The 26,145-nt window shown below is 44.4% G+C and overlaps 1 protein-coding gene across 4 annotated transcripts in view; it reads right to left on the bottom strand.

Moving 5' to 3' along the window:
- TNIK (TRAF2 and NCK interacting kinase) overlaps nt 1–26,145 on the bottom strand; it is a 378,721-nt gene that overhangs the window by 53,121 nt on the left and 299,455 nt on the right. For 2 of the 4 annotated variants that reach the window (XM_059391550.1, XM_059391551.1), the window contains exons 13-18: nt 17,407–17,517; nt 16,466–16,552; nt 15,244–15,432; nt 6,352–6,516; nt 3,961–4,200; nt 712–818 (exon numbers count right to left, since the gene is read on the bottom strand). In XM_059391550.1, coding sequence (XP_059247533.1) covers nt 712–818; nt 3,961–4,200; nt 6,352–6,516; nt 15,244–15,432; nt 16,466–16,552; nt 17,407–17,517 — 899 coding nt within the window. The remainder of the gene's footprint in view (nt 1–711; nt 819–3,960; nt 4,201–6,351; nt 6,517–15,243; nt 15,433–16,465; nt 16,553–17,406; nt 17,518–26,145) is intronic. The other 2 variants (XM_059391552.1, XM_059391553.1) reach the window with 1 other exon arrangement.

The following is a 26,145-nucleotide window of genomic DNA, read 5'->3' as shown; positions in this document are numbered from 1 at the left end:
CACAGAGGTGATTTCTTGCTAAGAAAATAGTCCTTTTGTAATTTGCCAAGCCATGAAGCTCTGAGGGTGGCCACTAATGTATTTCTTTGGCAATGACTTTCTAATGGCTTTTTTTTTTTTTTTAAAGTAGGCTCCACACCCAGCATGGGGCTTGAACTCCCCACCCAGAGATCAAGACCTGATTTGAGATCAAGAGTGGGAAGCCCAACCCACTGAACCACCCAGGCGCCCCAGACTTTGTAGTGTCTTACTGGCTCCCACAGAATATTTCTTGACCTGATGCTGAAAATCACCTCATACCAGGACATCTTGTTGTGCTGACTTCATAAGTGATGCTTTGGGGCATTCCAACCAGACTTCAATTTGCAATTTTACTCCCCAATTTTTAAAATTGTCCAGTGAGGCACACCTGCTTGGCTTCTGGACTGTCTCATTTCTTCACGCCCTTGCTTATTCATTCATGAGCTGCCACTAGGACAAAGGCTTGGGTCTTACAAGCCACTGATCATGAAAAGCCAACACTGACTTCTCTGAAAGGCTACTGAAGAAATAAAAGATATGTGTTCTGGACCCACCAAAGCTTACTATCCAAGAGGCCAGTCAACATGTCTCTGAAGTGAAAAAAAGGACAATGACAACTTTTAAGAAAGCAATAATGACAATAACAGGTGGGGGCTTCTTCCTTCACCCTAACCATCTTCCTTGCCTTACCTTGCTCTGATGGGTTGAGATCCTAGTCTGGGTCCCAAAGCACTACCATTTCCAGGAGAATTCTTTCTGGCTAACGCTGGGGATATAGAAGTTGTTCTTTGAGGCACCTAAAAGAAAAAACCAGAATTCAGAAATATTTTCCATACAATAGCTCCCACAGGCTCCTACGTGAAAAGCAGCCTAACCCTTTTCTAAAATTTACCAGGAGTTGCAGAAACTATCAGAAATGGGAAAGACATGGTGTTCATGTTTCAAAGAAATCTTTAACTCCCTAAACAAAATCACACAAAAGGCACAGAGGCACCTTCAGCAATTATGAAGGAGAATGGTTTTCAGTTTTAAAGACAAATTAAAAAGCAGACCAAGCTAATTATTTTTATCACCAGGCTAAAACACTTGACCTCCTTTCCTTGTGTAAGAGTGGCAGATACCAGAAATTTCTCTGGGGTACCATTAACTCAGTTGATCATTAGAAATTGCATCAGATGAGAGTAATCCAGAGAAGCTGAACTCCACCCCAAATGATAAACAGATAAGGAGATGAAAAAATCTGGTGAGAGAGAGGGTATCAGACTAGAACTTGGGACATAAGCCACAGGCTCAGGAGCTAAAAGAAACTCTTTCAATGGATCCTAAGTGTTACTACTTCCTAATCAACTTGCTGTCATTAATTAAAAACAACCCCCCTCGCAAATACTGTGCCTTGGAAAGTCAGTTTGCAAATGACAGAATTAATATTGAAAACGCCAGCAGGGTCTTCAAAAAGACTGTGTGCACACTATTAGGCACACAGTAGGAAAAGAGATCATTATTAGCTTATCTGACAAGGGCCTAAGATAGGAACTCAAGTCTGCCTCACTTTATTAAACATTTTTAGTGAAATCAAATATTGAAAGTGTACTAAAGGGGTCCAACATGAGGGAAAAGAATAATACTTCATAAAAGTGACCAGGAGGGGCACCTGGGTGGCTCAGTGGGTTAAAGCCTCTGCCTTCGGCTCAGGTCATGATCTCAGGGTCCTGGGACCGAGCCCCGCATTGGGCTCTCTGCTCAGCTGGGAGACTGCTTTCCCCTCTTCCCCTCTCTCTGCCTGCCTCTCTGCCTGCTTGTGATCTCTCCCTCTCTGTCAAATAAATAAAAATAAAATCTTAAAAAAAAAAAAAAGTGACCAGGAGATGGAAATGTAGGTAACTCGTGATAACTGGTTGGATTAAACATTTGTTGGGTGTTTCAATCTTCATTCATCTCTTGGGGCTCTTTTTTTTTTTAAAGATTTTTTAAATTTATTTGACAGAGATCATGAGTAGGCAGAGAGTCAGGCAGAGAGAGAGGAAAGGGAAGCAGGCTCCCCACTGAGCAGAAGCCTAATGCGGGGCTCGATCCCAGGACCCTGAGAACATGACCTGAGCTGAAGGCAGAGGCTTATCCCACTGAGCCACCCAGGCGCCTCTCTTGGGGCTCTTTTAAAGTGGGTTTGTGTTTTATACTAGATATTTTAAATATGTGCTTTGCTATAATATATTTGGCTTTGCTAGAGTAAATGATATTTAACACTCATATAAATTTTATTGTTTATTATAATGCATTTTAAGATAAAGATCTAGAAAGCTGAGTCCATTGAAGAGAAGCAGAATGGCCAAAATCAGGATTCCCACCTGTTCAAATTAAATACTCATTTTTCTTTTTTCCTTTTGTAAATTTAAATAGTTGTCAAGAAGAAAGTGTCTAACAAATTCTTAAAACTTAAAATCTTTATATGAATGTCAAATTTTCTCCCAGAGTTAGAAATGTATGCCTGCATGTTTTAGAGAGTTGACCAATAATGTCCCTTTTCCGTTTTCCCTGTTCTCAGGCCACTCCCCTGCCCGACCTATCTTTGACATTAAACTTTGCTCCCTAACTAACCTTTTCTGAAGGCATCCTTACTTCCATAAAAGGAGAGCACCAACAAAAAAAGTCGCAGTTAGCTATTTTCACTTCCAAAAACCATGGAAATGCTGCTATAATATCTTTTTGAGTGGAAGATGAGGAAGAATATTTGAAAATCAGTGGGTAAAAAGTTCTTTTTGCCTGGTGTCAACAATGGCATTGATCTCCGGAAATTGTGGGACATTCCATTTCCATAGGCAAAGCTCCTTTCAGGAGAAAGGAAGAATCAGGAAGAATGTAATGCAAAAATTTCTCTAGTATTTTAAAATGCTTCCAGGATGTCTGCAGTGAGATGCATAGCCACATTTCATGACAACTTTTGGAATGAGTAACAATGGGTATAGGTAAAAACAAAACAAAAGAAACGAATCCAGGATTATTCTGTCCAGTAGATGGCTAGTTATTTCACCCTACGGTTTTATGCTCAGGAGTTAAATTATGACCTGGGCTAAAGGAGTTTCCTTAAACAGAGCCAATTTTAAGAGCAGTACTATCTTCTGAACATCTGCAATTCAAGTTGTGTTATTAAAAGTAGAAATAAATTAATTTTCTACTTTTTATCTGGAAGTTTTCAATTTGTCTAGATGTAGTTTCAGTCACTGATGAAAATACCCATTATTCCATTTCTCTCTCTCTCTCTCTCTCTTTTTAAAAAGATTTTATTTATTCATTTGAGAGAGAGAGAGAGACAGAGCACAAGTGGGGGAAGAGGCAGAGTGAGGGAGAAGCAGACATCCTGCTGAGCTAGGAGCCCAACACGGGGCTTGATCCCAGGACACGGAGACCGAGACCTGAACCGAAGGCAGACATTTAACCATCTGAGCCACCCAGGAGCTCCCCCACTTTTCTTTCTTTCTTTCTTTGGTGTGTGTGTGTTTTTGTTTGTTTGTTTGTTTGTTTAAGTAATGTATACGCCCAATATGGGGCTTGAACTCACAACCCTGAGGTAGAGAGTCAAGTCTTCTATTGACTGAACCAGCCAGGCACCCCCATTATTCTGTTTCTTAATGCAGACAGTAAAATAGTAGTTTGGAATGCTTGAGGTTGAGAGTTCTAATTCTGGATATAGGATAGATGTTTCCAAGTCACTGAGTTACCTGAGCCTCTGTTTCTTGGGAAAACGAAGATCAGAAGTGATAAATGACAATCCAAGTCTTAGCTTAGGAACAAGAAGGAGAACATGAGAAAGGGTGCTGCTCTGGCATTCTCAGGTTCCTCATTACTATAGAAGGTCTGGAATAGAGATGCTAATAATAATGAATACTAATAATGAACAATAATGATGATGATAGCTATGATGAAAGCATGCTAGCCTATTACCTTTGGTGGAATGTCTTCTTCCTGTCGTAACCAAGAGCTTCGGTCAAACTTCTCAATGCGAGTGGGGAGAGGAGGGTTTTCGGAGGTGGGATCCGAGTTCTGGCGTGGCATCTCAACGCGGTGGGAGGTCACGTTCAGAGCCTCCTGAAACCCAGAGAGGCCCTTGGTGGGCTGCTCGTGCACTGACTGGGAGGCGGTCAAGGCAGGTCCCTGGGATTTTACCGCTACCAGATGTGGAATCTAAACATTAAACCAACAGTAGAGCAACCGTATTAGAATAAAAAGCAGAGCAGCTACTATGTCATTCAGTGGAAAGGAAAATACCATTTTAGAGCATGAGATGAGAACTGGAGGACACAGAGTCCATCACAGCTGTCTCCAGCAAGCTTTCAGAAGCTCCTCCAAACTTCCCATTTACAGCCATATGTAGCGCTGACCCAGGGCACCTGGCCAAAATTAACTGAGTCACTCCAGACTCCTAAGAAGTCGGTGAAATAGGTGTGATGCTAATAACAGCCAGTTTCAGTAAACATTTACTGGCCAGCAGTATAATATATATTTACAAGCACTTTTCTTCAAATATTATAAAATTCCTCCCTCAAAACCCTTAACTTTGACTTCAGAAAGCACTATCACTCCGTAAAACAAAAACTGCTCTGGGTATCTTACTCCTCATGAACTCACTACATCCACCATGAGGTGAATACAATCATTTTCAACCTTTTTCATGTGAGACTGGAAGGTCTAGAGAGGTTAAGTAGCAGCCTGGACCTCATGGCTCATACGTGGCAGGGCCTGGACTGGAAGCCTCATGCGTCTCCTGGTCCCTACCCCTAATTCTAGGCTCTTCTGCCTTCTGGTGAGCTGGTTCTCACCACCCATGATCTTATATATCTCTCCACACCAGGATGTTTCTTTTAGAGGTGTGAGTCCTGTAACTGGGCATGCATTGGTATTGTTCATGCAGGGAAGACATGCTGTTTTTGGGTAGAAATGCAGCTCTTTAAGACAGATCACGAAAATCCAAAGTTCAGAGTGTTCTTGACCGTTAGCACTCTTCTCACTTCATTGTTACCATCTCGAAGGTAAAAACCCTAGAGATAGGAGCCAAGTCCGATATGGGATCTCTTGGTTTACACTGTGCCTGGCACGGGGAATGTGGTCAATGGATCTCGGCTAGGGAAGCATCTAGAATACTTTCTAAATTAAACACTTAAGTAAAACACTAATCTACTATCTGCTTCGTGCAAGGGACCTATCAGACCCTCTTTGTTCTGAAATCTCCAATGCGAGACAACTGGGGAGCATTTCCACGGCCCTCTTCTGCCAGCCTGGCCCTGCTCCTTTTGCCCTTGAAGTTTTATCCCTGGAGCAGCCCTGCCCTTGTCTCTTCAGACCCTTTTTGGTCTGAAATCTGAAATGTTATTAATTACAGCTCAGAGGAAAATCCTCAAGGTCTAGTTCAGGCGAATGTTATGCTTCAACCAAAAAAGAACTGTAACCAATCACATTTTTATTAGTGTTAATTACCACGAATATAATAATAATATTAAAATAGAGCATATTTTAAAAATGCATCACAAACACACCCCTATTTAAAAGAGTTTTCAAAGATATTTGGGTGAAACCAGCTGCATCTGCATCATTACCTTTATTTTTTGTAAAATTCCCTACTTTATTTCACTTCATATTTCATTTTTAGTGTTTACAATTTCAGAAGTCCTCTAAAACCTCCTGAAACATGTGGAGTAACTTTTTTCTTTTTTAAATAGCTTACACCAGTGGCTCTCGAGTCCTAGAGTGCTTCAGGAGCACCCGGAGGGCTTGCCAACATGCAGATCGCCAGACCCCCACGGACGTGCTGATCAGCAGGTCTGAGGCGACCTGGGAACCTGCCTTTCTACCAAGTTCCTGGGTGACGCTGAGGCTAATGGTCCAATGACCACCCTCTGGAAACCACTGGCTTAGAAAACACAGTTTTATCCCAAGTCATTTCGTTTTTCTGGTTAAAGACCATGCCCAAATCCCTATGAACAGAACATAATGTAATAGTTTATATATGACAGATACTACACAAATGCTAGCTTGATAATTGTAACTGAACGGATGCTTGTTCCAACCTGGCAGACACCCCCATGGGTCTCCAGAGAGGCCGGTTTACCAAGAGGTGACCCTGCCGTTGGCTCAAAGTTAAGGAGGGTGTCTTTTCTTTCTCTCCCCTTCCCCCATCCTTCAAATCCAGTGAGGTCTCCTCTATTACTATAGGTTCTTCATTAAGGGCCGTTGTTGGACCGGTCCTATGTATGAATCCAAGTTACAATCCCCTGTCTTTTAGTAAGCTTAACTGTACACCCAGCTGAGATGGCCGATGGAAGAAAGCCGGGAAGATACCTGGGGATCGACGGGTCTGAGCATGGGGGGTGTCCGAGCAGGCTGAACCCCGCTGATACTGAAGGACTCCGACCTCGGGGGCAGGTTGGGGTCAGAGATTCTGTTGGCAACCTTGTGAGGCATGGCCGGAGAACTCTGCCGGTTGAGCCTTGACCGCTCTTCCACCTAGAAGCAAAAAAAAAAAAGAAAGGTGCTTCAGTGGGTAGATGGATGGAAGCTGTTTTGCCGCCTTGTAAGGATTCTCTGTAGTCACCTGCACAGCCATTTTTGGGTCCCTCTGATCAATTCATCTTCAGGGGCCCAAACTCTCCATACCCGCTCCACGGTCTTGAAAAAGCTCCTTTCTGTCAGAGTAGGCACTAGCTCAAAACACATGGACCTCACAAGCTGTCACCCTTTGCTCCCCGGTATCCTGTGCTATTTCAGTTAGCGGGGGGTTTGGGACCTGCTTAAGAGTTTACCTTGCACTGACTGGATATTCTCTGGCTGACGGGTCACAAAGCCATGGAGTCAGTGAGGGACATGGAGGGAACTGGGGTGGGCATTGAGACTGCTCGGGAAAGCAGAAAACTCCTCACAAGCTGACTCAGGCGGCAGGGGAGGGAAGACCACTCACCCTGCGTTTCCTCACAGGCCCTACTGACAGGCCAGCGGGTGTTTCAGGCGCTCTCTTAATGAGCAGACCTATCTTCTGACGGCCTATATTGTTTCCTTTCCCCCTCGTTAGGACCTTGTCTTTTCACTTGTCTCCCTGCTCTCTAAAATACACCTTTCCATTTCCAGCTGGACTCTGCTGCCTCACTCTGTCCCCTTCTTCCTCTTTGTCCCTGTGTGACATTCGTTCTCGCTTCAACCCCTCCCTTCTCCCCACTTCCAACCCTCTCTCTTCTGGGGCCACTTTATTTCCCTTGTCATCCCCTTTCCTGCTGAGTCTCTCAGCCCAAAGCAGGTAACTGATCAGAAGCATTCTGCAGGAAAGGCGCACGGTCCCAGGAATGCCCTTTTTTGTGGGGAAGATTCCCCTCAGTTCATGTCTGCAGCAGACAGATCATCACAGAGGCTATTTTCAAATGGAAATTCAGATAAACAAGATGTACACCACAAGGCATGATTTAAGACCTCTGACGACTTCAAGAGGTCTAGCCCTTTTCTTTCAATGCATCTCAGCCTGTCCTTTATTTCTTTCGGGTCAATTAGGCAGCTGTATTTTCCAAACCTGCAGGGCAGCCCACCCACCCTGACGACTCTTCAGTGTGGGCCTGAACACCCTTTGCTGTCTCACTGAGGAGGGTTCCAAGGGCTCATCCCAGAACACATACACAGACCCAGACATATCTATGTGGAGCTCTTTATTCATTTCACGGCCTGAGTTGAAAGAAAAATTCAAAAGAGCTATTCTTTCCCATCCTTCCTATTCCATTTTGGATCTTTCTAGAGGCAGACTCAGTCTCATATACAGAATAAGTCTGTTCTGAAGCCCTCATACTAACTGCAAACATTTTAACATAATAAGGTATGCTGCAGAATAGAAAACTGTCCCACAGGGACGACTCAACATCTCCTCTCCCACCATGGCTGTGCAGGGTACCTACAATTGACATCCAGTTGACTTTGGTTTTGAAACTTCATGTCCCAGAAGCTTACCACACACCAAAGAGTGTTAGCTACCACGAGCCAGCCCTATAAACCAGAACATGTATACTTTGTGTGTGCGTGTGGGCAAAGTATTACATCAGCGGTAATTATTTGGCTGCTGCACTGAGCAAAAGAAATGAATAAAGCCAGTTCTGAGCTGAGACCAGAAAGAGAAAGTCCCACAAAGACAGTGGCAGATCAACTGAAAGCAAGCCATGCAATGTATTGCTTTTCTAAATACTAAATACTAGAAAAGAAAGTGACTATTTCCAGACCACGGGAATTGGTCAAATATTAGCCATTTTCTTATTTTCGTGGAAGATCGTTAATAGATAAATGCCATGTACAGGCACCTCTCACCATCCAAACTCTGAGATTCCAAGCCATTTGCTGTCTGAGCTAAGGAACCCAAGAGATTCAGACACATTTTCAGATAAATATCTGGCTTTCCAAACCATAGGCACCTGTTACCCAACAGTCAGGAACCAAATGTATTCAGAGTGAAGACTATTTGCCATTATTATTTTTTTAAGCTGTAAAATACACTCAGTTTTAAACATACAGAGACAGCACATTAAGAACAGCACTAGAAAAAGTCTGCCTTGAGGGGATGGAGTCGAAAAAGACTCCATCTTGAGCAAAGAAATCATAGAGTTCTTTTGGCAATAGCCAGCAGCAAGGTTCCAGTAAACGAGGTATTCTTACCACAGGCCACATGGGCTGTCATGGGAAATGAACAGGGCAGAAAAGTGAGGGGCTGACTTTTATAGGCAGTTAATGGGTTTGATTAGTTGTGAACTATTACTAATCTCTCTCTAGTAAAGTTCCTTATGCCTTCTATCAGGTGGTTTGCATACGAAAACCTACCCTTGGTATGTGTCAGGCTGTACCATCCTAAACTACATGGTATAGATAATCTACGGTTACACTGTGCAAATTATTTCAGGATGATTCAGTCTGGTGAGATTTCCTGGGTTGAAGCTTGTCCAGAGAAGTCTGAAAATCTATGAGAAAGGTGTAATAATGAGCCATTTGGCTATATACTTTGTCTCAAGAGAACCTTGTCCTAAGGTTTTCAGGAAGAAAATGCTGCTCATTGTTTCTGCACCAAAGGAACAGCATGAGGACTGGAGCAAAGATATCAAATCAAACACCCAACTATCAGACAAAGAAAGGAGAAGCTAGGTGGTGTATCTAGGTTCAAGCCCCTTCTGATTAATTTGGTAGTGGGCAAAGGCCTGTCTCCTGATTCACCATATCTTATTCTAATAATTGAAAAGGAGATGGATATGTGAGTTAGACCAAAATAAATAAATTAATTAATTTAAAAAAGAGTGTTTTGTTTTTCACCCAGAATAAGGATATATGTGATTCAACACTGCAGTACAATGAAGACATGTTTTCATTTGCCTCGTGTGATACTAAAAATAAATCTATGAACTGAGCCTCTACTCTAATATCCTGCCCCAAGGAGATGTCAAATGTCAGAGTATCACCAAAAAAGAATGTTCTAGTAGCAAGAGACACAGAGTCTCAAGGTGCTGGACCATGACAACAAAAGATACCGGTTATGAAGGATTGCAAACTTGAAGGGATTATCAGTGAACACAGAGAACAAGATTAGGAGAGACTGATCAGTTTTAGTACAAAACCATTTTTTTTCTCATTAAAATGATGGTTTTAACATCAAAACTAAAATTTGGAGAGATTTTGATCACCTCAGCAGAAATGTTTTCCTATGTGTTGCTGCATTACAGGGAGACAAAAGAAACATAACTGTGGTCTCAGAAATAAAATTCTGCTCCAGACATGGCTGTGTTGTCCATGGGGTTCTACAGAAGTGATGTCTAAGGCCTCTGAGACACATAAAGGCTATCTAAACACAGAAGACCTGAAAATAAATTTGTTGATTACAGGACTTCAAAAAATTTCTCAAAATAAATACAAATATGGTTAAACATGTATAAAAGGAAACACAGCAATGTCAATCGTTAAATTAGTTTGTATGTTGACAACAATTCATTGCTTACAATGTCTCACTTAGCAATAATGAATGAAAGCTGCTGAGAGAAAAATCTCAGAACAAAATTATAGCAGTAATTTTTTAGATGTTGACAGCAAAAATATATTTACGACGTCATATGGGTGCATTTTTATAATATTTTATATGATGCAGCATATGAGGGGTCCATGAAAGGCTAGAAGGCCTTACTTAAAAGCTTATTTATACATGGTGAATTAAACACACATCATATGGGAATTCCTTTTCTTCCAACTGAACAACTGATGTTTTTGTTTTTACTGGCAATGTTGGAGAAAGAGAAAGAAGTCAATAAATAACGTTTAGGTACTCACTAGACCTTTAGGACCCTGCAGTCACTCTGGTCACATAAAGAGCTGTGTCATATTGTTCTTTGGCAAAACCGCAGGAGCAGGAGCAGATGCAGGCCAAGACTGGGGACATGCCTTCTCTGAGGCACCTCTGAGAATAGGGGACACACTCATTCACGTGAAATGCTTAAAATGGAATTTCATCTGAAGTCAAAAGCCTGGACCACTTATCCAGAGAAGAGCAGAGAGGTCTTCCTGGGGATGGAGCACGTAACTTAAAAATAATAAGGCAAAGCTTTCCCACTCAGATGGGAAATGAAGACGTGTATGTGTATCACTGGGTGGATGGGGGTCGGGGAGACGGGGCTCCATGCGGACTGCCCTTGTGAAATCCAAACCAGAAACAACAGATGCTTACTTCTTATGGGGGACAGTGGCCTCGAAACAAAACAAGATTGTGTTGAAGACTAGATTTCATGTGTATCTGTACAGCGTTTATCATTTCAATGGCACATTTGCAGACAGGAGCGCCCAGAGGCATTCTTGAAAGGGAATGCAAGCTGAGCCTCAGGAAAGCTCCAAGACTCCTCCCAGGTCACCTAGTCGAGAGGTGGAAGAACTTGAACTCAAACTCCTTAACTCCTTTCCAGTTCTCTCTTAGGCCAGCTCAAAAGAGAGCGAAGCAGAAACTGAGCAAAGAAGCGAGCAGAGCCGAACACTCTCTAAGTGGTAATTGGGGACCTCATCTGTAAAATGACTCATATAAAAAGGGGGAAAAAAAACATATCAGTGTAGAGTAGGGGAAACCAACTGGAGGAGTTCTTCCATACAGAGATTGCAGAGTCCAGTGGGCTGACGAGATATAAAGAGACATCTTGGCCCATTGTTTGCCAAATAAAACCATGACCAGATGACTGGAATGTATCAGGGAGTAAGAACATGATGGAGTGTTGAAAAAAACTAAAATACAATCTCACACAGTATTCATGGAGAAGGAACATTCTGTCACGGCTGTGTGTGGAAGAAAATTTGAAAAAATATAGGGAGGGGGCGCATACCCAATCACTGCCAGGCCCAATCACATGTCATTTGAAGGAAAGGAATCTGCTCCATTATAAGCAAAAGGTATTATAAGAAAAGGAATCACTATCTTTCGAAAAGTGGAGGAAAAAAAGACCTTCAGTTTTTGCTGATGTTCAACAGAATATCATACTGATGTTTTTACAGAAACAAATCGGACTTCCATCCCAATCCAGGAATGGTTGAGAACTTGTAAGGGGTGAAAATGCTGCCACCCTTCCTTTTAATAGAGACAGGAAAGCTTCTCTCTGGCCGGAATCTGAATATCCCAATCAATGTGACCATCGGGAAAGATAGAATACTCTGCAAATGGAGAGAGGGAGGAGCTCAGCAAGATTTGCAAATGACTGAGTATTTTCATTCTTCTTATTACATCCAACAATTTAATGAGAAAGTGAGTGTCAAATGCGATGATGACTTATGTTTTACACAATGAAGCAACAAAATCACCAAGGGTGGGGCATGATAACATTATCCCAGCTAATGAAATACTGTCAATTTGAAAAAAGGAAGAGAAATAAGGGGATGAAAAAATAACCGAGGAGGGACAAACCATCTTGGGGAGGAGGGAGAGAGCTGAGTTAGAAGACAAATATGGCGCAAGTTAGAGGCTGCTAGGGGAGGAGACGGCTGCGGGGGTGTCTCAAGAGCACTGGGGGCAAGAAAGATCTGGACCCTGTATCACAGGAGCCTGTGGCATGCCCACGGCTGCCCATTCCTCCCTGGCAAGGATAATGTCCATTTTATACCCCGGTAGAGGACACATTTGAAAAAGAAAGGGTACCTTTTATTCTAACTCCTGAAGAGAGCTTGACTCAGGTTCTTATTCTTGGTTGATGATTTAGAGATGGCTGGGCTCAAAATTCTGTCTGTCTCTAAAGATCTGAAATGAATTTTGCCATCTAGCTACTTTCAGCTCCATCTACCTCCCTACTGTAGGAAAGAAACCTTTAAATAGAGCTCAGGAAGTGCATACATTGCTACGACAAGTATTAAAAGGTCAAGAAGATAAGGATCCTCACACCCAGTTTTATTCCCATTTTAAGAAGTGGGTGTTAAGAAAATGATGAATCAAACCAAAGCAGACAATTATTTGTTCTTATTTGTACACGAGTCACTCCGATCCCAGATTTAGCACCGTCACTCATTCTGTGATCTAAATGGTTCATCTCTCTTCTAAAATATGAACACCCACTCTTTTAAGACTTGGGAATGGCTTCGTGAATAGATTGGTTAGTTGGAAGCTGGATTACGTTAACCATGCCCAGGAGGATAGGACTAAATATGATTAGTTCCCCCATATGTCCAGAACTGCACGAAGCCCAAAGAAGAGTGCCAGCTGCTAGTAAGCCAGGGACCTTGGAAGATGTCACCCACCAGAGGTGGCCCAGCTTTATGATGGCCAGGGAGCCTCACATCGGGAGTGCTTGCTGACACAGTTGGGTTGTTTGCACGCCCAACTGCTGTGTTTCTTTCACTGCTAGGAGCCTGGCCAGGGAGCATAGGGGAATTAGAAGGTCTAGAAAACCATCTTGCTGGCATCTGCAAAGACTGGCCCCCAGGAATGCCGTGGCTTCTGAGAGCTCGGGAACCGTGAACTAGTTCTGAACAGAGAGGATAGGCCAGGACACTTAGTGAGGAGGACAAAGAGTAACTCGGTAACAGTGGAGTCAGAGTGATCAAGTTCACATGAGAACGTGCGGGGGAGAGGTGGAAGGAAGGACGTGGGAACTGCTCCAGGCTTCTCCCCGTTTTCTGGTACATTTGCATGTGCGGGAGCTGCACAGGGGAAAGGAGGAATTCTGGGATGCTCTGCAGAGAATCACGGTCTTCTCCAATGAGCTCTGTCGGTGTCCCTCTCCTAAATCCATGCTTGGGGCTGGGAACACGGAGGGCCATGGGGTCATGCATCAAGAAGAGGTCATTCAGCGATACAGCAGTTCTCAGAGGCGTCGGGGTGCCTGGAAGGATGCATGCATTCGTGTCCCTCCATCCACGAGGTCCACAGGGGTCTCTAAGGCCCTCCTTACTTGCAGTGATGGACAACTTGGGGCTTGTCACTTTGAAGATGTTGGGAGAGGACACACAAATGACCTCAGATCCTAACTCCTGAGTTGGACTACATCCTTGGGAGCGAGATCGCCTAGGGGATCTCACTGCGGTCCTCGAGGCTTCCTGAGCCTTCAGCTGTTCTTCAAGACCAACTCTACTAGGACAAGCAGGTCCACCTTTCTTCCATGAGTGAGGCTCCAGCAGGAGTCTTGATCTGGAATCATTAATTTCTGCAGGTGCTCCTGGCATTGGCTTAGTGGGGCCTAGTTTTCCAGCCTTCTGAACACCTGCCGTGATCAGGAGCTGTGAGGGTGGCTTAGCTGAGGGTTTCAACTTGGCAGGGCTAGAAAATGGTTTAGCAGTGGTGGATGGTGGCACACCTCTGCCAGCCAGGACATACCTCAGCTGCTGTCTAACAGCAGAGGGATTCTGCTTAGCTGGAAGAACAGGTGGGTTATTAAAGGGTCGGTGCTGTACCTGGGAGTAGGATCACAAAAATGAATTATTGATCTAAGAGAAAGAGGCAGCTGTTACAGACATAGGTAAATACAAATCATCTTTATAGACTCTAAAGGAAAGTGATCAAAAACATTCTTTATGTGAGATCAAATGATTTTCTCTACAGATTCCGTTTTTTAAGTTGTAAAAGAAAAAGGTTTGAATTTTGCAAAAATAGCACATGATCATTAGAAAAGATTTAAACAATATGTAAGAATACAAAAAAGCTTAAAGAACACACCCTGTGGTTCCACTGCCCTTTCAGCAATCATCATTAACCTTAGCGCAACATGGTTTCAAGCATTTTCTATATGTACATAAAAGAGAATAAAAAATTCAAAAAGAAACATTCTTGTAAAAATAGGATCTTATGTAAGAAATCTAGTTCTGGTAAGACTGTAGTCTAGATAACTTGAAATAAGCTCTGACTATAAATACCTGAAGACACTAGAACAAAATACAAAATAACACAAACATCCTCTCAAATGACTAGCTATGCTCACAAGAAAATAAAGGAAATCACTGGGTGCCACAAACCATGACAGAGCAGAAAATCAAGCTGTTATGCACACGACCTGACACAGTGACTCCTAGGAGGGTGATTAATCTTGGCTGATTTGGTTTCTTTGCTTTGCCCACCTTTTTTCCTACCACCCAGATAGTTTTTAATTAGATATTTAAAACAGCTCGCCACAAAGCCACGTTCTTGAAAATGTGTCCTCACTCTAGTAGCTGATTTGCAAAAGAAAACAAACAAAACAAACCCTACAAATGACCTCTGATCCGGGAAGTGGTTACCACAACCACTGGTCTGAGACCAACTGTGCGTCCCTTTGCACCACAACAGAACAAGCAAGTGTCAGGGACAGTGCTAATGATCACTTTCAGGGTCTAGGTATGGACAGGAAAGGATTCTACCTCAAATTCCCTAAGTCTTTATTAAATCACATTCTTTCAAGGGGAAGTCACCAAAAGTCCTCAAGCCACAAACTCATTTGGATACCTATGAGAAAAATGATTTTTTAACTTCCTGTTATTACTTACAAAAATCCCTTATAACCACTTAAAAAAAAAAATCAATCCCTGAAAAACAAAAACCACTAATGGATTAAGGTGCCTTGTCAATTCTCTACAGAAATAACATTATGGCTCTTCCAAAAACAAAGCATGCACTTCTTAAGATGAATTGTTTTCCAGTTGTGAAGCACTAGTTTAATTCTCTGCTTCTACTGGGTGACGTTACTAGAGCCACCAGGCTGGCCAATAGGACGTGGCTACACTTGCTAGCTCACTTACCTCCTTGGCCCATGCTGGTTTCTCACTAGGACTCATCCCTTCTTTGTAATGGTACAGTGGCTTCTTCTCCACCGGCCTCTGCTCCTGCCGCTGATGCTGGAGAGACACCAAGTAGTCTCTCTCTTGCTTTAGCTGTCTCTGCAGTCTTTCTGCTTGTCTCTGTTCTTCCAATTGTTTGCGCTTATATTCCTACCCGGACCAGAAAAGAAAAGCAAAGGAAAAGCCAGATCACCATATGGAAACCACTGGCTGACACCGGAGAAACATGCAATGTTGCCAAAAGAGATGATAACGAGAAAAGCCAACAGAACCACCAAAGGATGTCAGGACATGCCACAGAGACAGGCTATGGCCGGGGCTAGCATTTCCTGAAAACACTATTGCTTTAATGGCAATCTCTACAGAACACTACCCCTTGCCAACTGACTTGTCCCTGACTGGGGGCCAAGAAAGTAGCAATAATGAGGACATTTGGATGGTCAGCGCCCAAGCCCTCTAAGGAGCCATCCACTTCCTGGTTTAGTAATTAAACTATTCAAACATGTCCAGTTAAGTACAAAACTAAATAAGTAGCTACAGATACTGCTCAAATCATCTTGTGTTTCACAAAACTTGGACCAACAAAGGTCATTAGCAACTGTATGCACAGGCTAAAAAATAATATAGTGCCACTGAATAAGAAGTTCAGTTAAAAAAAAAATGTATCAAGCAGCTCATTTGGAGAGCAGGGCGATAATAATAAAAAAGTACTTGACGAGGAAGCCGCGTGAGCAGGGAACACAAAATGTTCCCATTATAAGGGTAAAGCTAATAGTCTGCAAATGAAATATGACTGCAGAGCTGAGTGGGTTCTTACAGAAGAGGTGTATTTCGCTGTGATTGTATTCCAGCATGTTGCAAATGACCTTAAAAATTACTCTGCAATAAACATAGTGGGTCTCGAAATGACAGCCTGAACTTGTCATAAGCCTGGATTCCTGCTAAAGTTTCACAAAGAGACTGAGTTACTAAAGAATGCATGACAAGGGTCTCCAAGGTATTCAGATGGCCAACTAGGTCAGGAAATGCATTGGGTTTCCACAAGACTTTTGAGGTCCAGGAGGCTTGGAGGATCCCCCCCTTGTGGGCTGGCATGTGAGGGGGACACAGGTAGGGACACACACACACACACACACACAGGATGAACGCAGAGCAGGTGGCTGGCCCTCTGCTTTCCCATTACCAGAAGTAGAGCTTGTTCATGCAGTAGCTGCTGCTGCAAGATCTCTAACTGTCTCTGCTCCTCCTCTAACTGTCGCCTGATGTACTCCTGGAGAGGCAGGCAGCAGAGCATTCAGAGGAACACAAAGAGAGAAAGAGAGAGAAAAAGAACCGGTAATTTCTTTGAGGTGACAAGTGCTGCCCTGCCAAGTAAAGTGAGGAAGGAAGGAGGGAAAAAACAACAACAACAAAATGCCCAGACAACCCCTCACCAAACAGGAAAAGCACCGAAGCAAAAGCATTTCAATGCAGTCAAAAGCACATAGTCCTCCACCTGCGACAGCCGACGGAGGGGCTCGGGGCTTTGCTGTGACTGTACGGTTTTCGTAAACCCAGCTACATTTTAAAGCTCTTCATTGCAGGTTCCCTCTTTATGGGCCACCCGGAAGTCACAATGCCATCAAGGTCAGAGGCTCCTGTGCAAGCAGCAGGAATAGAGTAACTGTGGAAGGCCGGCATGCGCGGTCTCTGTAAGGGCCCCGCCCTCCGCCCTGCAGCGCGCCACCGCCGCGCGGTCAGAATGCGGTTCTACCCAAGATGGAGGAGGGACGGGACTCCGGAGACCGAGGAGCAGAAAAGCCCTTCGGAAGCAATGAAAGAGGACCATGTGGCTCATTTACCATGCTTCAGTGCTACCTTCAAAGTAGATACCCAGGGTCGGGAGAACCCAAAGATCAAGGTGTGCAGGGGACTTTGGCCTGGGCAGGAAGCGAGGCTCAACGAGTGGGCATTGCCAAGGGCTGTGCGTTTGACTTCTTGAATAGGTGAGAAGAGCAGCTTGAGAAAGAGTAAAAACCCGCTTTAACTGAGCAGTCCTAAGAGACGGTGACCACACCCCAGGGACGGTCAACTGGCGCTGGAGCTCCCGCTGGGGCCAACTGTGGGCTCCGGGACCCGCTGTACCTGCTCGTGCTCCGCGCGCCTCCTCTCCTCCTCCCGGCGCATCTGCTCCTCGTAGTGCCGGCGCTGCTCTCTCTCCTGCTGCTTCCGCAGCTCCTTCTCCCGCCGCTGTTGCTGTGGGGCCACAAGCAGACAACCATGAAGGAAGCGGGGGCTGGTGCGGGGGTGTGGGGAAAGCCGCAGGGAGGGCTGCTGAACCGCAGACCTGCGCCCTTCTCCATAGCTGCCTATACGCCTGAGGGCTCTGTCTTGTGCTCTTGGGGGACTTGCTGGCCAGGATGGGGGTGGGGGGCGCGCAGGGAGCAATTCAGGCACGCAAATACCCTGTCCTTCCCCGTGCAAGTAGACTCCCCAGGTTTGCCTCCTCCCAAGAAGTCCCTGTTGCTAGGTGCGTTCTCCCTGTTGGCTGACCCTGGTACATCATCAGACCCTTTACGACAGACTATGGGTTTTAAAATGTTTCCAGTGCTCATGCCAGCCACTCTTTTCGACACCAGTTAGGGCAAACATTTCACAGAGAAGAGAAAGCAAAATCCACAGAAATGAAGTGACACCTTCAAGGCCCTACAGTAACTAATGGCTGAGAGTACAATAGAATTCTTTGTCCTTGACCCTGTCCATTACCCTATCCCATATCTCATGCTGCCTTTATCTTCCAGTTTTTACACTTGTATCAATTTCGACTTCTCATTCAAGTAAGACCCTTAAGCTCATTGTCATCATCTCCTACACTCACCAGCCCGCCGACAGGGACAGTGTGGTAAGCACCTTTCATGCTTTATCTTATTTAATCCTCACAAAAATCTGCTGACGTAGATATTATTATCACCCCCATTTTATATGAGAAAACTGAAGCATGCAGAGATTAAGCAGTTGTCAAAGGTCATCCTCATGTGCAAGGTCATGCCCCAGTAAGTAGTGGCAGCGCAGTCTGAACTCAGTCATTCCAGAAGATGAAGAGGCAACAGGAGCCATAGAGAGATCACAGATTAATTTAGCACTTCGTGATGCTCTCAGAAAAGGAGAACATCTTAGGAATAATGACAGGAACTAACGTTTCTCAGTGGGACAGGTTAGTTCCCCAATCCAGGGAGCATTTGGAATGTGCAAGGGCATGGGGGAGTTTTTCTAGTGGTCTCTGTGACTGGAGGCCATGACTGGCACATAGTACGAGGGGCCAGGGATGCTGAACATCCTGTAAGGCTCAGGACAGTCACATGTCAGACTGTTTTCCTATACCACAGGCCCTTAGTGGTCCTTCTGAGAAGTGCCAAAGCCCTTGGTGTCAGAGCCCTGTACCAACATTAGGATTTCTTCTTCCTCCAATATGAGGTTTGGTGGAACCTCTCAGGGGGGTCCATTCCCCTTTAACATTCTCAACAGCTCTTCCCTGCCTGGCTGAGAAAACAGGAGTTATCCAAAAGAGCATGGGTTGTGACTAAATCACTCTGACGGCTAGCTTTCTGCAAACAGGGAAAGAGCCTTCTAGGACAAAAGCTCTCGTCACAGCCCCAGTTAATCAGGCAGAAGTTCAAAACTCCAAAGAAGCCCACAGATGAGGTGGACTTCCTAATGAGGCTCCTGCCTACAATCTGCCAGACTTGCTGTCTTCCAGTGACCACTGAGTCTTTGAGATAAGCTACATATTTTGAAGACTCAATATCTATCGCTTCCAGATCAACAATTTTTTGTTCTCCTTAGATTGTGGGTGACAGGGAACCACTGGAGGACTTTCTGTAGTCAAATGCTATGACCAAGACTTGCATTTTCAAGGGGGCTCCTGACAGCCACGAGGCAGGGCAGGAGGAAGTCGGGGGCTGGGGATTAGAAGCCTAAGTGCAATGCCGGGCCATTCTATGGGTGCATGCAGAACACGACAGGGCATCAGTGAGTTAAGCAGAGGCAGTGGGAGAGTCCATGTTCACGGTCGCTGCTGAGAATAGAGACACAGACAAAAGGAAGGCGGACTAAAAGCTCTCCAGATTTCCAGCTCTTCCAACAGGACTGGAGTGGATGCCAACTTAGAAGTAGAAATTAGAATTAGGCCAAAATCAAATAGGCAGGATTTGGGGACTATGGGGCTTGAGAGGGTGAGTGAAGTTCCTGGCCAAGGAGCAGAGCAGACGGTTTGAAGCAAAAGAAGAAAAGCAGGTTTAGGGAAAGGAATGAGGGTTATATTGAGGGATGGGAATGGGTCAAGCTCCAGACGTGTAATTATTTGTTTTCCTGAAAAATAATCCAGGAAGATGCGAGTAGAAAACATTATCAAAGGAACTGACTGAATAATTTGGATTATAGACCCAAAACAGAGATCTTTCCAACATGCAACCCAAGTGAATCAATGCCAGCACAGAGAGTAAAATAATTATGTGTATAGATCTGGCTCCTGGCAGGAACTAGCCCTACTTTAGCTAACATTTCAAGTTTTTGACTCCCATGTGGGTCTCTTTCTTGGCTAAATAAATAAATAAATAAATAATTATCGTCATCAAGGCTTTTTGAAGATTTAGCTGCTTTTTATGTGAAGGATTTGTACATTTTCAACCCCTTTGCTGGGAATCAATAGTGTTTTATAATTACATGCCACTCAGTTCCTTGTGCAAGGTGTACACAGTATTGATTGCAACTCAGGAGGGTCCTGTAGTTCCTGAGAAAGACACTCAGAAGTGACTAATAATTAATAATGATCTCACTCAGATCAGCTGCCGTGAATGCATGGAGGCATCTGCCAGGGTTTGGCTCCTGTGGTGAGGCTGGAAAAATAAATCACTTCCCCAACCTTCTGAGGGCACCTTGCCAATTTCCAGCTGCTATTGTTTCAATGTCAATGTCTTTCATGGAAAAAAATCTTTGCTCTCTTTCCTCCTGGGCACGGAGCTGTCTCACGGGACATACCAAAACATGTCAGAGAAAGACCAAGTCCCCGACCTCAAGCAGACACCTCTACAAAGCTCTGATGACTCTTGCTAGGAGGTAAGGCCTGCGCTTGATTCCTGTTGGACCTATAGTTCCTCCTGTGGGGCCGGGCACCTGGCGGGGACACAGGATTTTTTTGAACTGAACCAAGTTAAGAGACTTGAGGTAAAAGAACACAACACAGTATCTTAAATCTCTTTGGAAGCATTTGCTGTTTTCTCAATCCTAGGCACCTTGTGCCTTAAATTCTGGTTATCTGAATATGTCTTACCTACTCTACAAGCTATTTGTGGGCAAGGTCTCTGTTCCACTCCTCTTTTTCTCTTCCACTAAACCCCAGTAAATCCCTGATACCATTGGTATTTGTTGCATTCAATATGGTCAACTGTGTAGAGAGAAGAGGAGAAAGGCTGGCAGAACCTCAGACCACCCCTCCACCCTTTTATGCCTCTCTCAGACAGCCCTCTGGCCCCCAATGTTCTTTAGGCTGCACATAAACAAGGCTTGAGAGTATTTTTCTAATCAGAGATCCACCAATGACTGGCATTGGCATGGCATTGATTTGCCATCTAAAAGAAAGGTATGAAGATAAAAGAAGGGAATAAGTCTAAGCATTTGTAAATTTCATGTAAATTATACATGCAGATGATGGTGGTCTTGTTGCCACAAAGGAACGGCTTAAACCAACTACCCTAAAACTTATGGCCGATGCCCCACCTTTACTGAACTGTCTAGAAGTATATTTTCATCTACATCTTCACAAGTTCTCTCACTTAAAATTAGATATTCAATGGGTTCTTATAATTTTCTTAATCTTTTTTGCTGGTTGGGGGATGATTGATAATACCCACTCTCAAAATTTTCCATGCCTATTGGAGTAGGTCACTGGGGTCTTCCTCTGGCTTCTGTGGATGTTCTGAAAGAGTACTTTTGTTTAGAGAAGTTTGGGCTCTGCCCTAGGGTGTTCCCCTCAGGCTAGGTCCAGGGGGAGGCTGTTTGAATGTACTTCAAGTAGGTGAACTGGTGAGTTTATCCAAATGAAATAATCCCATTCCCTTGCTCAGGGGACCCTCAAAGGTTATACATTTATCCCAAACTGATGATGCAGAATTTTGGCTCTTCAAATTCTTGCAGGAGAATATCACCTTAACTCTTAAGTATTCAATTCTTCTGAAAGTTGTAACTGATATTCCTCATGGCTGATTGTCATACAGGCCATGGTGTTGCTCTTTCTTTCCTTTTGTTTCTTTAAATGCTCCTTTTAGAAAATTTAACCAGCAGAAAAGTGTGAACTCCACTAGGGTGCTCTGGCTCCTGTAGAAGTGACTCTGATGAACTGTCAGGCCATAGGCTGCACTTTACAATGTTATCAGGACTGCCACATAGAGCTAAGCACTGTGTCTGTGGGAAGAACATCACCACAAACATTAGTCACAGCACGACTCAGCTACTGCTAGAAAAGGGCACAGGTTCTCAATTATCTCAGAATGCTTGCCTGAGTAACAAAGTTACTTGAAGGCGATGGACAACACAAATCTCAAACCACTCGAGTCTGCCTCTTTTCTTAGTTGCTGGGGTGCTCAGAGTCTGTCACCTTCAGGCACCTGCACCAGGCACTGTGCTGGGCAGGCATTTTGTGAACTGACCCTACCCTGGCTTTGTCTTGTTTCCTCTTCTGCTTTATAGTCCCTTCTCCTTAATTTTCTTTTTTACAAATTTTTTAGTTGCTATATTAATCTTTGTTAGCCACTTTGTCCTTTTTTTGGAATAAAGCAAAATCACAAGGAAGGGTGTACACAAACAAACGAACAACAGATCTTGGCTCCACAGATTTCAAAACCTCAAAACCTCCCTTAGAAAGATCAAAATGAGATAAACAAGAAATTGTAGGCTTGTGATTTGGTTCTTGGGTTAAGAAGGTGGCACCTCTGTTGGTGTTTCCTGAGCAAGTGGTTCAAGTTGTTTTTACAGCTGTGGGGGTCCATGTGCTCTGATCCCACCATGCCCTCTCACTGAAGGGTTGTCTAAGTGAGCAATGGTGGCCCATGTAGAACTGTCTGGGACCAAAAGGGAAACAACACAGTCTCCTTTCTAATCGAAAAGATCTTACCATGCACCCGAGCCAACGTGGCTAAACGCAGCTCACCCATCATTCAAGGAAATGTAATCTTTTGGGGGGAAAAAGTACAGGAATATAATCTGTATGTATGGCATTATTTTGACCAAAAAAAGTACTGCATCATAGATCATTCTAATTAGAGCCTCACGTTAGCTCTGTCAGGTAAGTGAAGCAGATGTCATTTTCTTTATTTTCCCTTCCAGACTCTCAAGAAGGTTCATTGCCTTGTCAATGGCCACATGCTAGGTTAAGGGAAAATCAGGAAATGAATACAAATCATCATATCCTACCTCCATCTGTATTTCCTTCAATATCCCTAAGAGATTCCAGATAGGATCCTTGGCTGCTTTTTCTACTTACTGAATGTTCAGACTGAATCTGAATCTTGTTCTCATGACATTCTGGTAGATTTGGGGGCTCTGGGTCTATCTGTTTTATACATTACATTTTCCACCTACAGACTGAGAGGTAACACCTACGTTTGAGAATGAATGTCCTATAGCTGCGGTGACATGTCACTGGGAGAGGAGGGGAAAGGTAAGAGAGGCTTTAGGGCTTGGGGAAAGAACACTGGGTCAGAAAGAGTAAGACCATGTGCCAGTTGTGCTCTGCCACCAAAACCAACATTTAGACCACAGACTCAATAACTATTTGTTTAACATGAGCAAATGTTGCATGACTTTGAGTAAGTCACCTTAACTCAAACTTCAGCCCAGGAGCAGATTAGGGGATCACACAAGTCTGTGTCATCTGAGTCTAAGCAAGGGTGTGCTGGCAAAAATCTAACTAACAACTCAGAACAGGAAGTGAAACAGAGCAGAAATCTGGTTTGCTTTTGGACAGCTCCACTTGCTTTTTCAATCTGGGTGATTCCACCTGGAAGTGGTGGACCCCAGTGACTGTGGAAGACCTGAGTTGGCCTCCAGAGAACAGGCCAGCAACTGTCACGGGATCCAGTTGGGCTCCTTGGCAAGTCCCTCCAACCATCCCCTCCCTCTCTGTTCAAAGACAGAATGAAAGGACCCACTGTGGTCTTTTGAATCTACAGCACAGCACACATGACTCTCACTTAAACAGGATTCTTCTGTACAAGCTTTACATCAGCTGTAAGGAGAGGTGTGCAAGCTCTTGGGCCTTCCGTTCACCCATTTTAACGTCTGCTCATGTTTCAGCTTTAGAAAGACCATGGCAAACCAAACCCTTTCAGGGCAAGGGCATGGTTCCTTGCAACTCACACTAGGATTCTGACCAAAACCTACGTGGTGACCCCCACGATGCCAGGCCTCGCCCCGAACCCTCCACATGTATTAACTCACGAATTTTCACCACAACCCCACGGGCAGGCATGCTGTCTCCATCCCCCTCTGACAGGTGAGGAAACCGCGGCACGCACACACGCATCACTATCTTGTTCAAGTTCACTTGCTAAGTGCAAAACCAGGACAATACTCTGTATCTGGCTCTTGAATGCTGCCTCTAGGATTCGAAAGAAGCTGGCGGAAACATCTACATACATGAAGTGAAAGATGCTGTCTTGTGCTTTTTCAAGTGGCCATTTTCCCTACTTGTCATCTTTCCCCCACTTTTCATCTCAATTTTCAGAGAGCTAGTGAGAAAGCACAACACACCAGAGAGCCTCATTCTTTATACTTACTTTATTCTACTAAAGTCAAACAGCCCAACCTACCCACTCAAAGATTTCCTGGAAAGTTAACTGCTTAAGTGACGCTCTTCCTTTGGGCTCCCAGGCCAACTTCTGATCAGTAGGCATCCCTATGGCTAAACATTGTCTGAGTGCCTGTGTGTGAAGCTGCTTTTCATGCAAGCAGCACAAGGAAAGAAAGTTCTAACCAGACTGAGCCAAGAGAAGGCTTAATGAAGGCTTCTGGTCCTGCCTCTTCTGCGGGTGTGATCAAGTTGCTGATTATGTCTGGGCTGCAGTTTTACCCCCAGGGAGAGGCTACTGGGGTTTTCCTGGATATCATATGGGGAAGCCAGAATGACATCCCAAGCACGTATGACTTCGCCGGTTACTGCAAAAGTCAAGGGAAGTTGTAACTCCAGATTCCTTCTGCCATCATTTGGAAACCTTAACAGGAGACTCTCAGATGTGGTTCTATGAAAACAAGCCCCTTGTGGACCAGTTTATTAACACAATGTGTGAGATAGTACCAAAGATACTCAATTGTATCATACATGGAAAGGTTGATGGGACTGGCAACAGCTGGGAAGAACATCCTCACTGCCACAGACATTTCTGGAACTGATGTGGAAGGTGATTCAAGTTTCCTTTGGCATAGCTTGTGTTAATGCAGGAATATCACAAGGACGTGAGTTGATAATACAATAAATTTTCTAACATTAGGAGCTGCTCAAGTACAGAATATGCTTCCTTAAGGCTCTAAGCATACAAGCAGAGATTATATGCGAAACCGGTTAAATGACTATCTGAGGACTATTGTCAAAGGGATTCCTGCTTTGAGAGAAGAATTGGCTTAGATCACTTTTGAGGTCCCCCATGTTTCCCACCCTCTATGATTCTACAAAAACTGCTCGCCGAAGAAAACAAGACCGAAATGAAAACAATTCAATGGAGGAGTCACATGAAATAATCCTTTCTGTGTGAAACTACTGTCAAAGTTCTATGATTAGGGGCCACCAAGAATATAGATGGTAAAACACAGAGATGCAGGCCAGATGTGGTAAAAGAGGTTCCACGAAGACTAGACCCTGGAAGGCAGGCCTGTAATGCCCATTCCATGCTGTAACTGAAAAGCCAACCCCACCCTCCTTCCAATGTGCTGTAGAGCCACTGAGGGGCAGGAACTGCCTGGTGCCGGCTTTTTTCCAGTATGACACGCTCTAATATGAAATACTAGCGTATCTTCCCCATTCCTCAGAAATGTAGGAAGGAGTCTGGGAAAAAGGACTTTGAAAAGTAGTAACATTTGACGCTGCCACACAGGAATTTCAGGCCCCCTTCTTCCCCCTCTCAGAACACCCCTCCCATCACAGGTCTGGGTGACCGAGCAGCAGGGCGGGTCTGTGAGAACAAAGAGCCCTTTTGGGACACACTGTGGACTGGGGTCGCACACAGCTGTGCAGAGCACACGGCCTCCTGAAATACCAGCGTGACTCACACGCGTGCAGGCCGCAGACCATGGTCAGAAGCCCGTGGGCAGGCTCTGCCTGGGACCATAGGCATCCAGTTCGCCTGTCTGGCTCCCAGCTGTTTCGTAATTTCTGCTCAGTTATCGAAATAAAAGAACAAAAGCACAGCTAGCCAGCGTTCAGTCTTCACGCTGATGCTAAACGACATCCGGAGATAAAGGGCCGCTCTGCTTCCTGGCGGCCCACAGCCGCTCGCAAGACACATTGGGATGCCTACAGCTAATGACTAAGTGAATTACAGGCCATTTCTCAGCAGCACCAATGAATTAACACCCCAGGCCCTGAATGGGGGAGTTATTCTTGCTCATGGTGCTTTCCTCTAGCCGGGGAGTATGGTCTAGTGGGTGGGAACGTAGCCCAGGTGAAAAGTCACCCTGACTTCCCCGTCTCCGGCTTCTGTGCACTGAGCTTGCTCACGCTTCCTTCAAAAGCACCCCTAAAAGATGACTCGGGAGAACCACAATGCAGATCGTGGGGTACAAAGATTCTTTGCTTCCTGTGCAACTCTCTTCTTGAACTGATTTAGGTACCTACTC

The sequence above is a fragment of the Mustela nigripes genome, chromosome 2 (assembly GCF_022355385.1).
Source record: "Mustela nigripes isolate SB6536 chromosome 2, MUSNIG.SB6536, whole genome shotgun sequence".
Classification (NCBI taxonomy): Eukaryota; Metazoa; Chordata; class Mammalia; order Carnivora; family Mustelidae; genus Mustela; species Mustela nigripes.
This window is presented reverse-complemented; position numbering and strand designations above follow the sequence as displayed.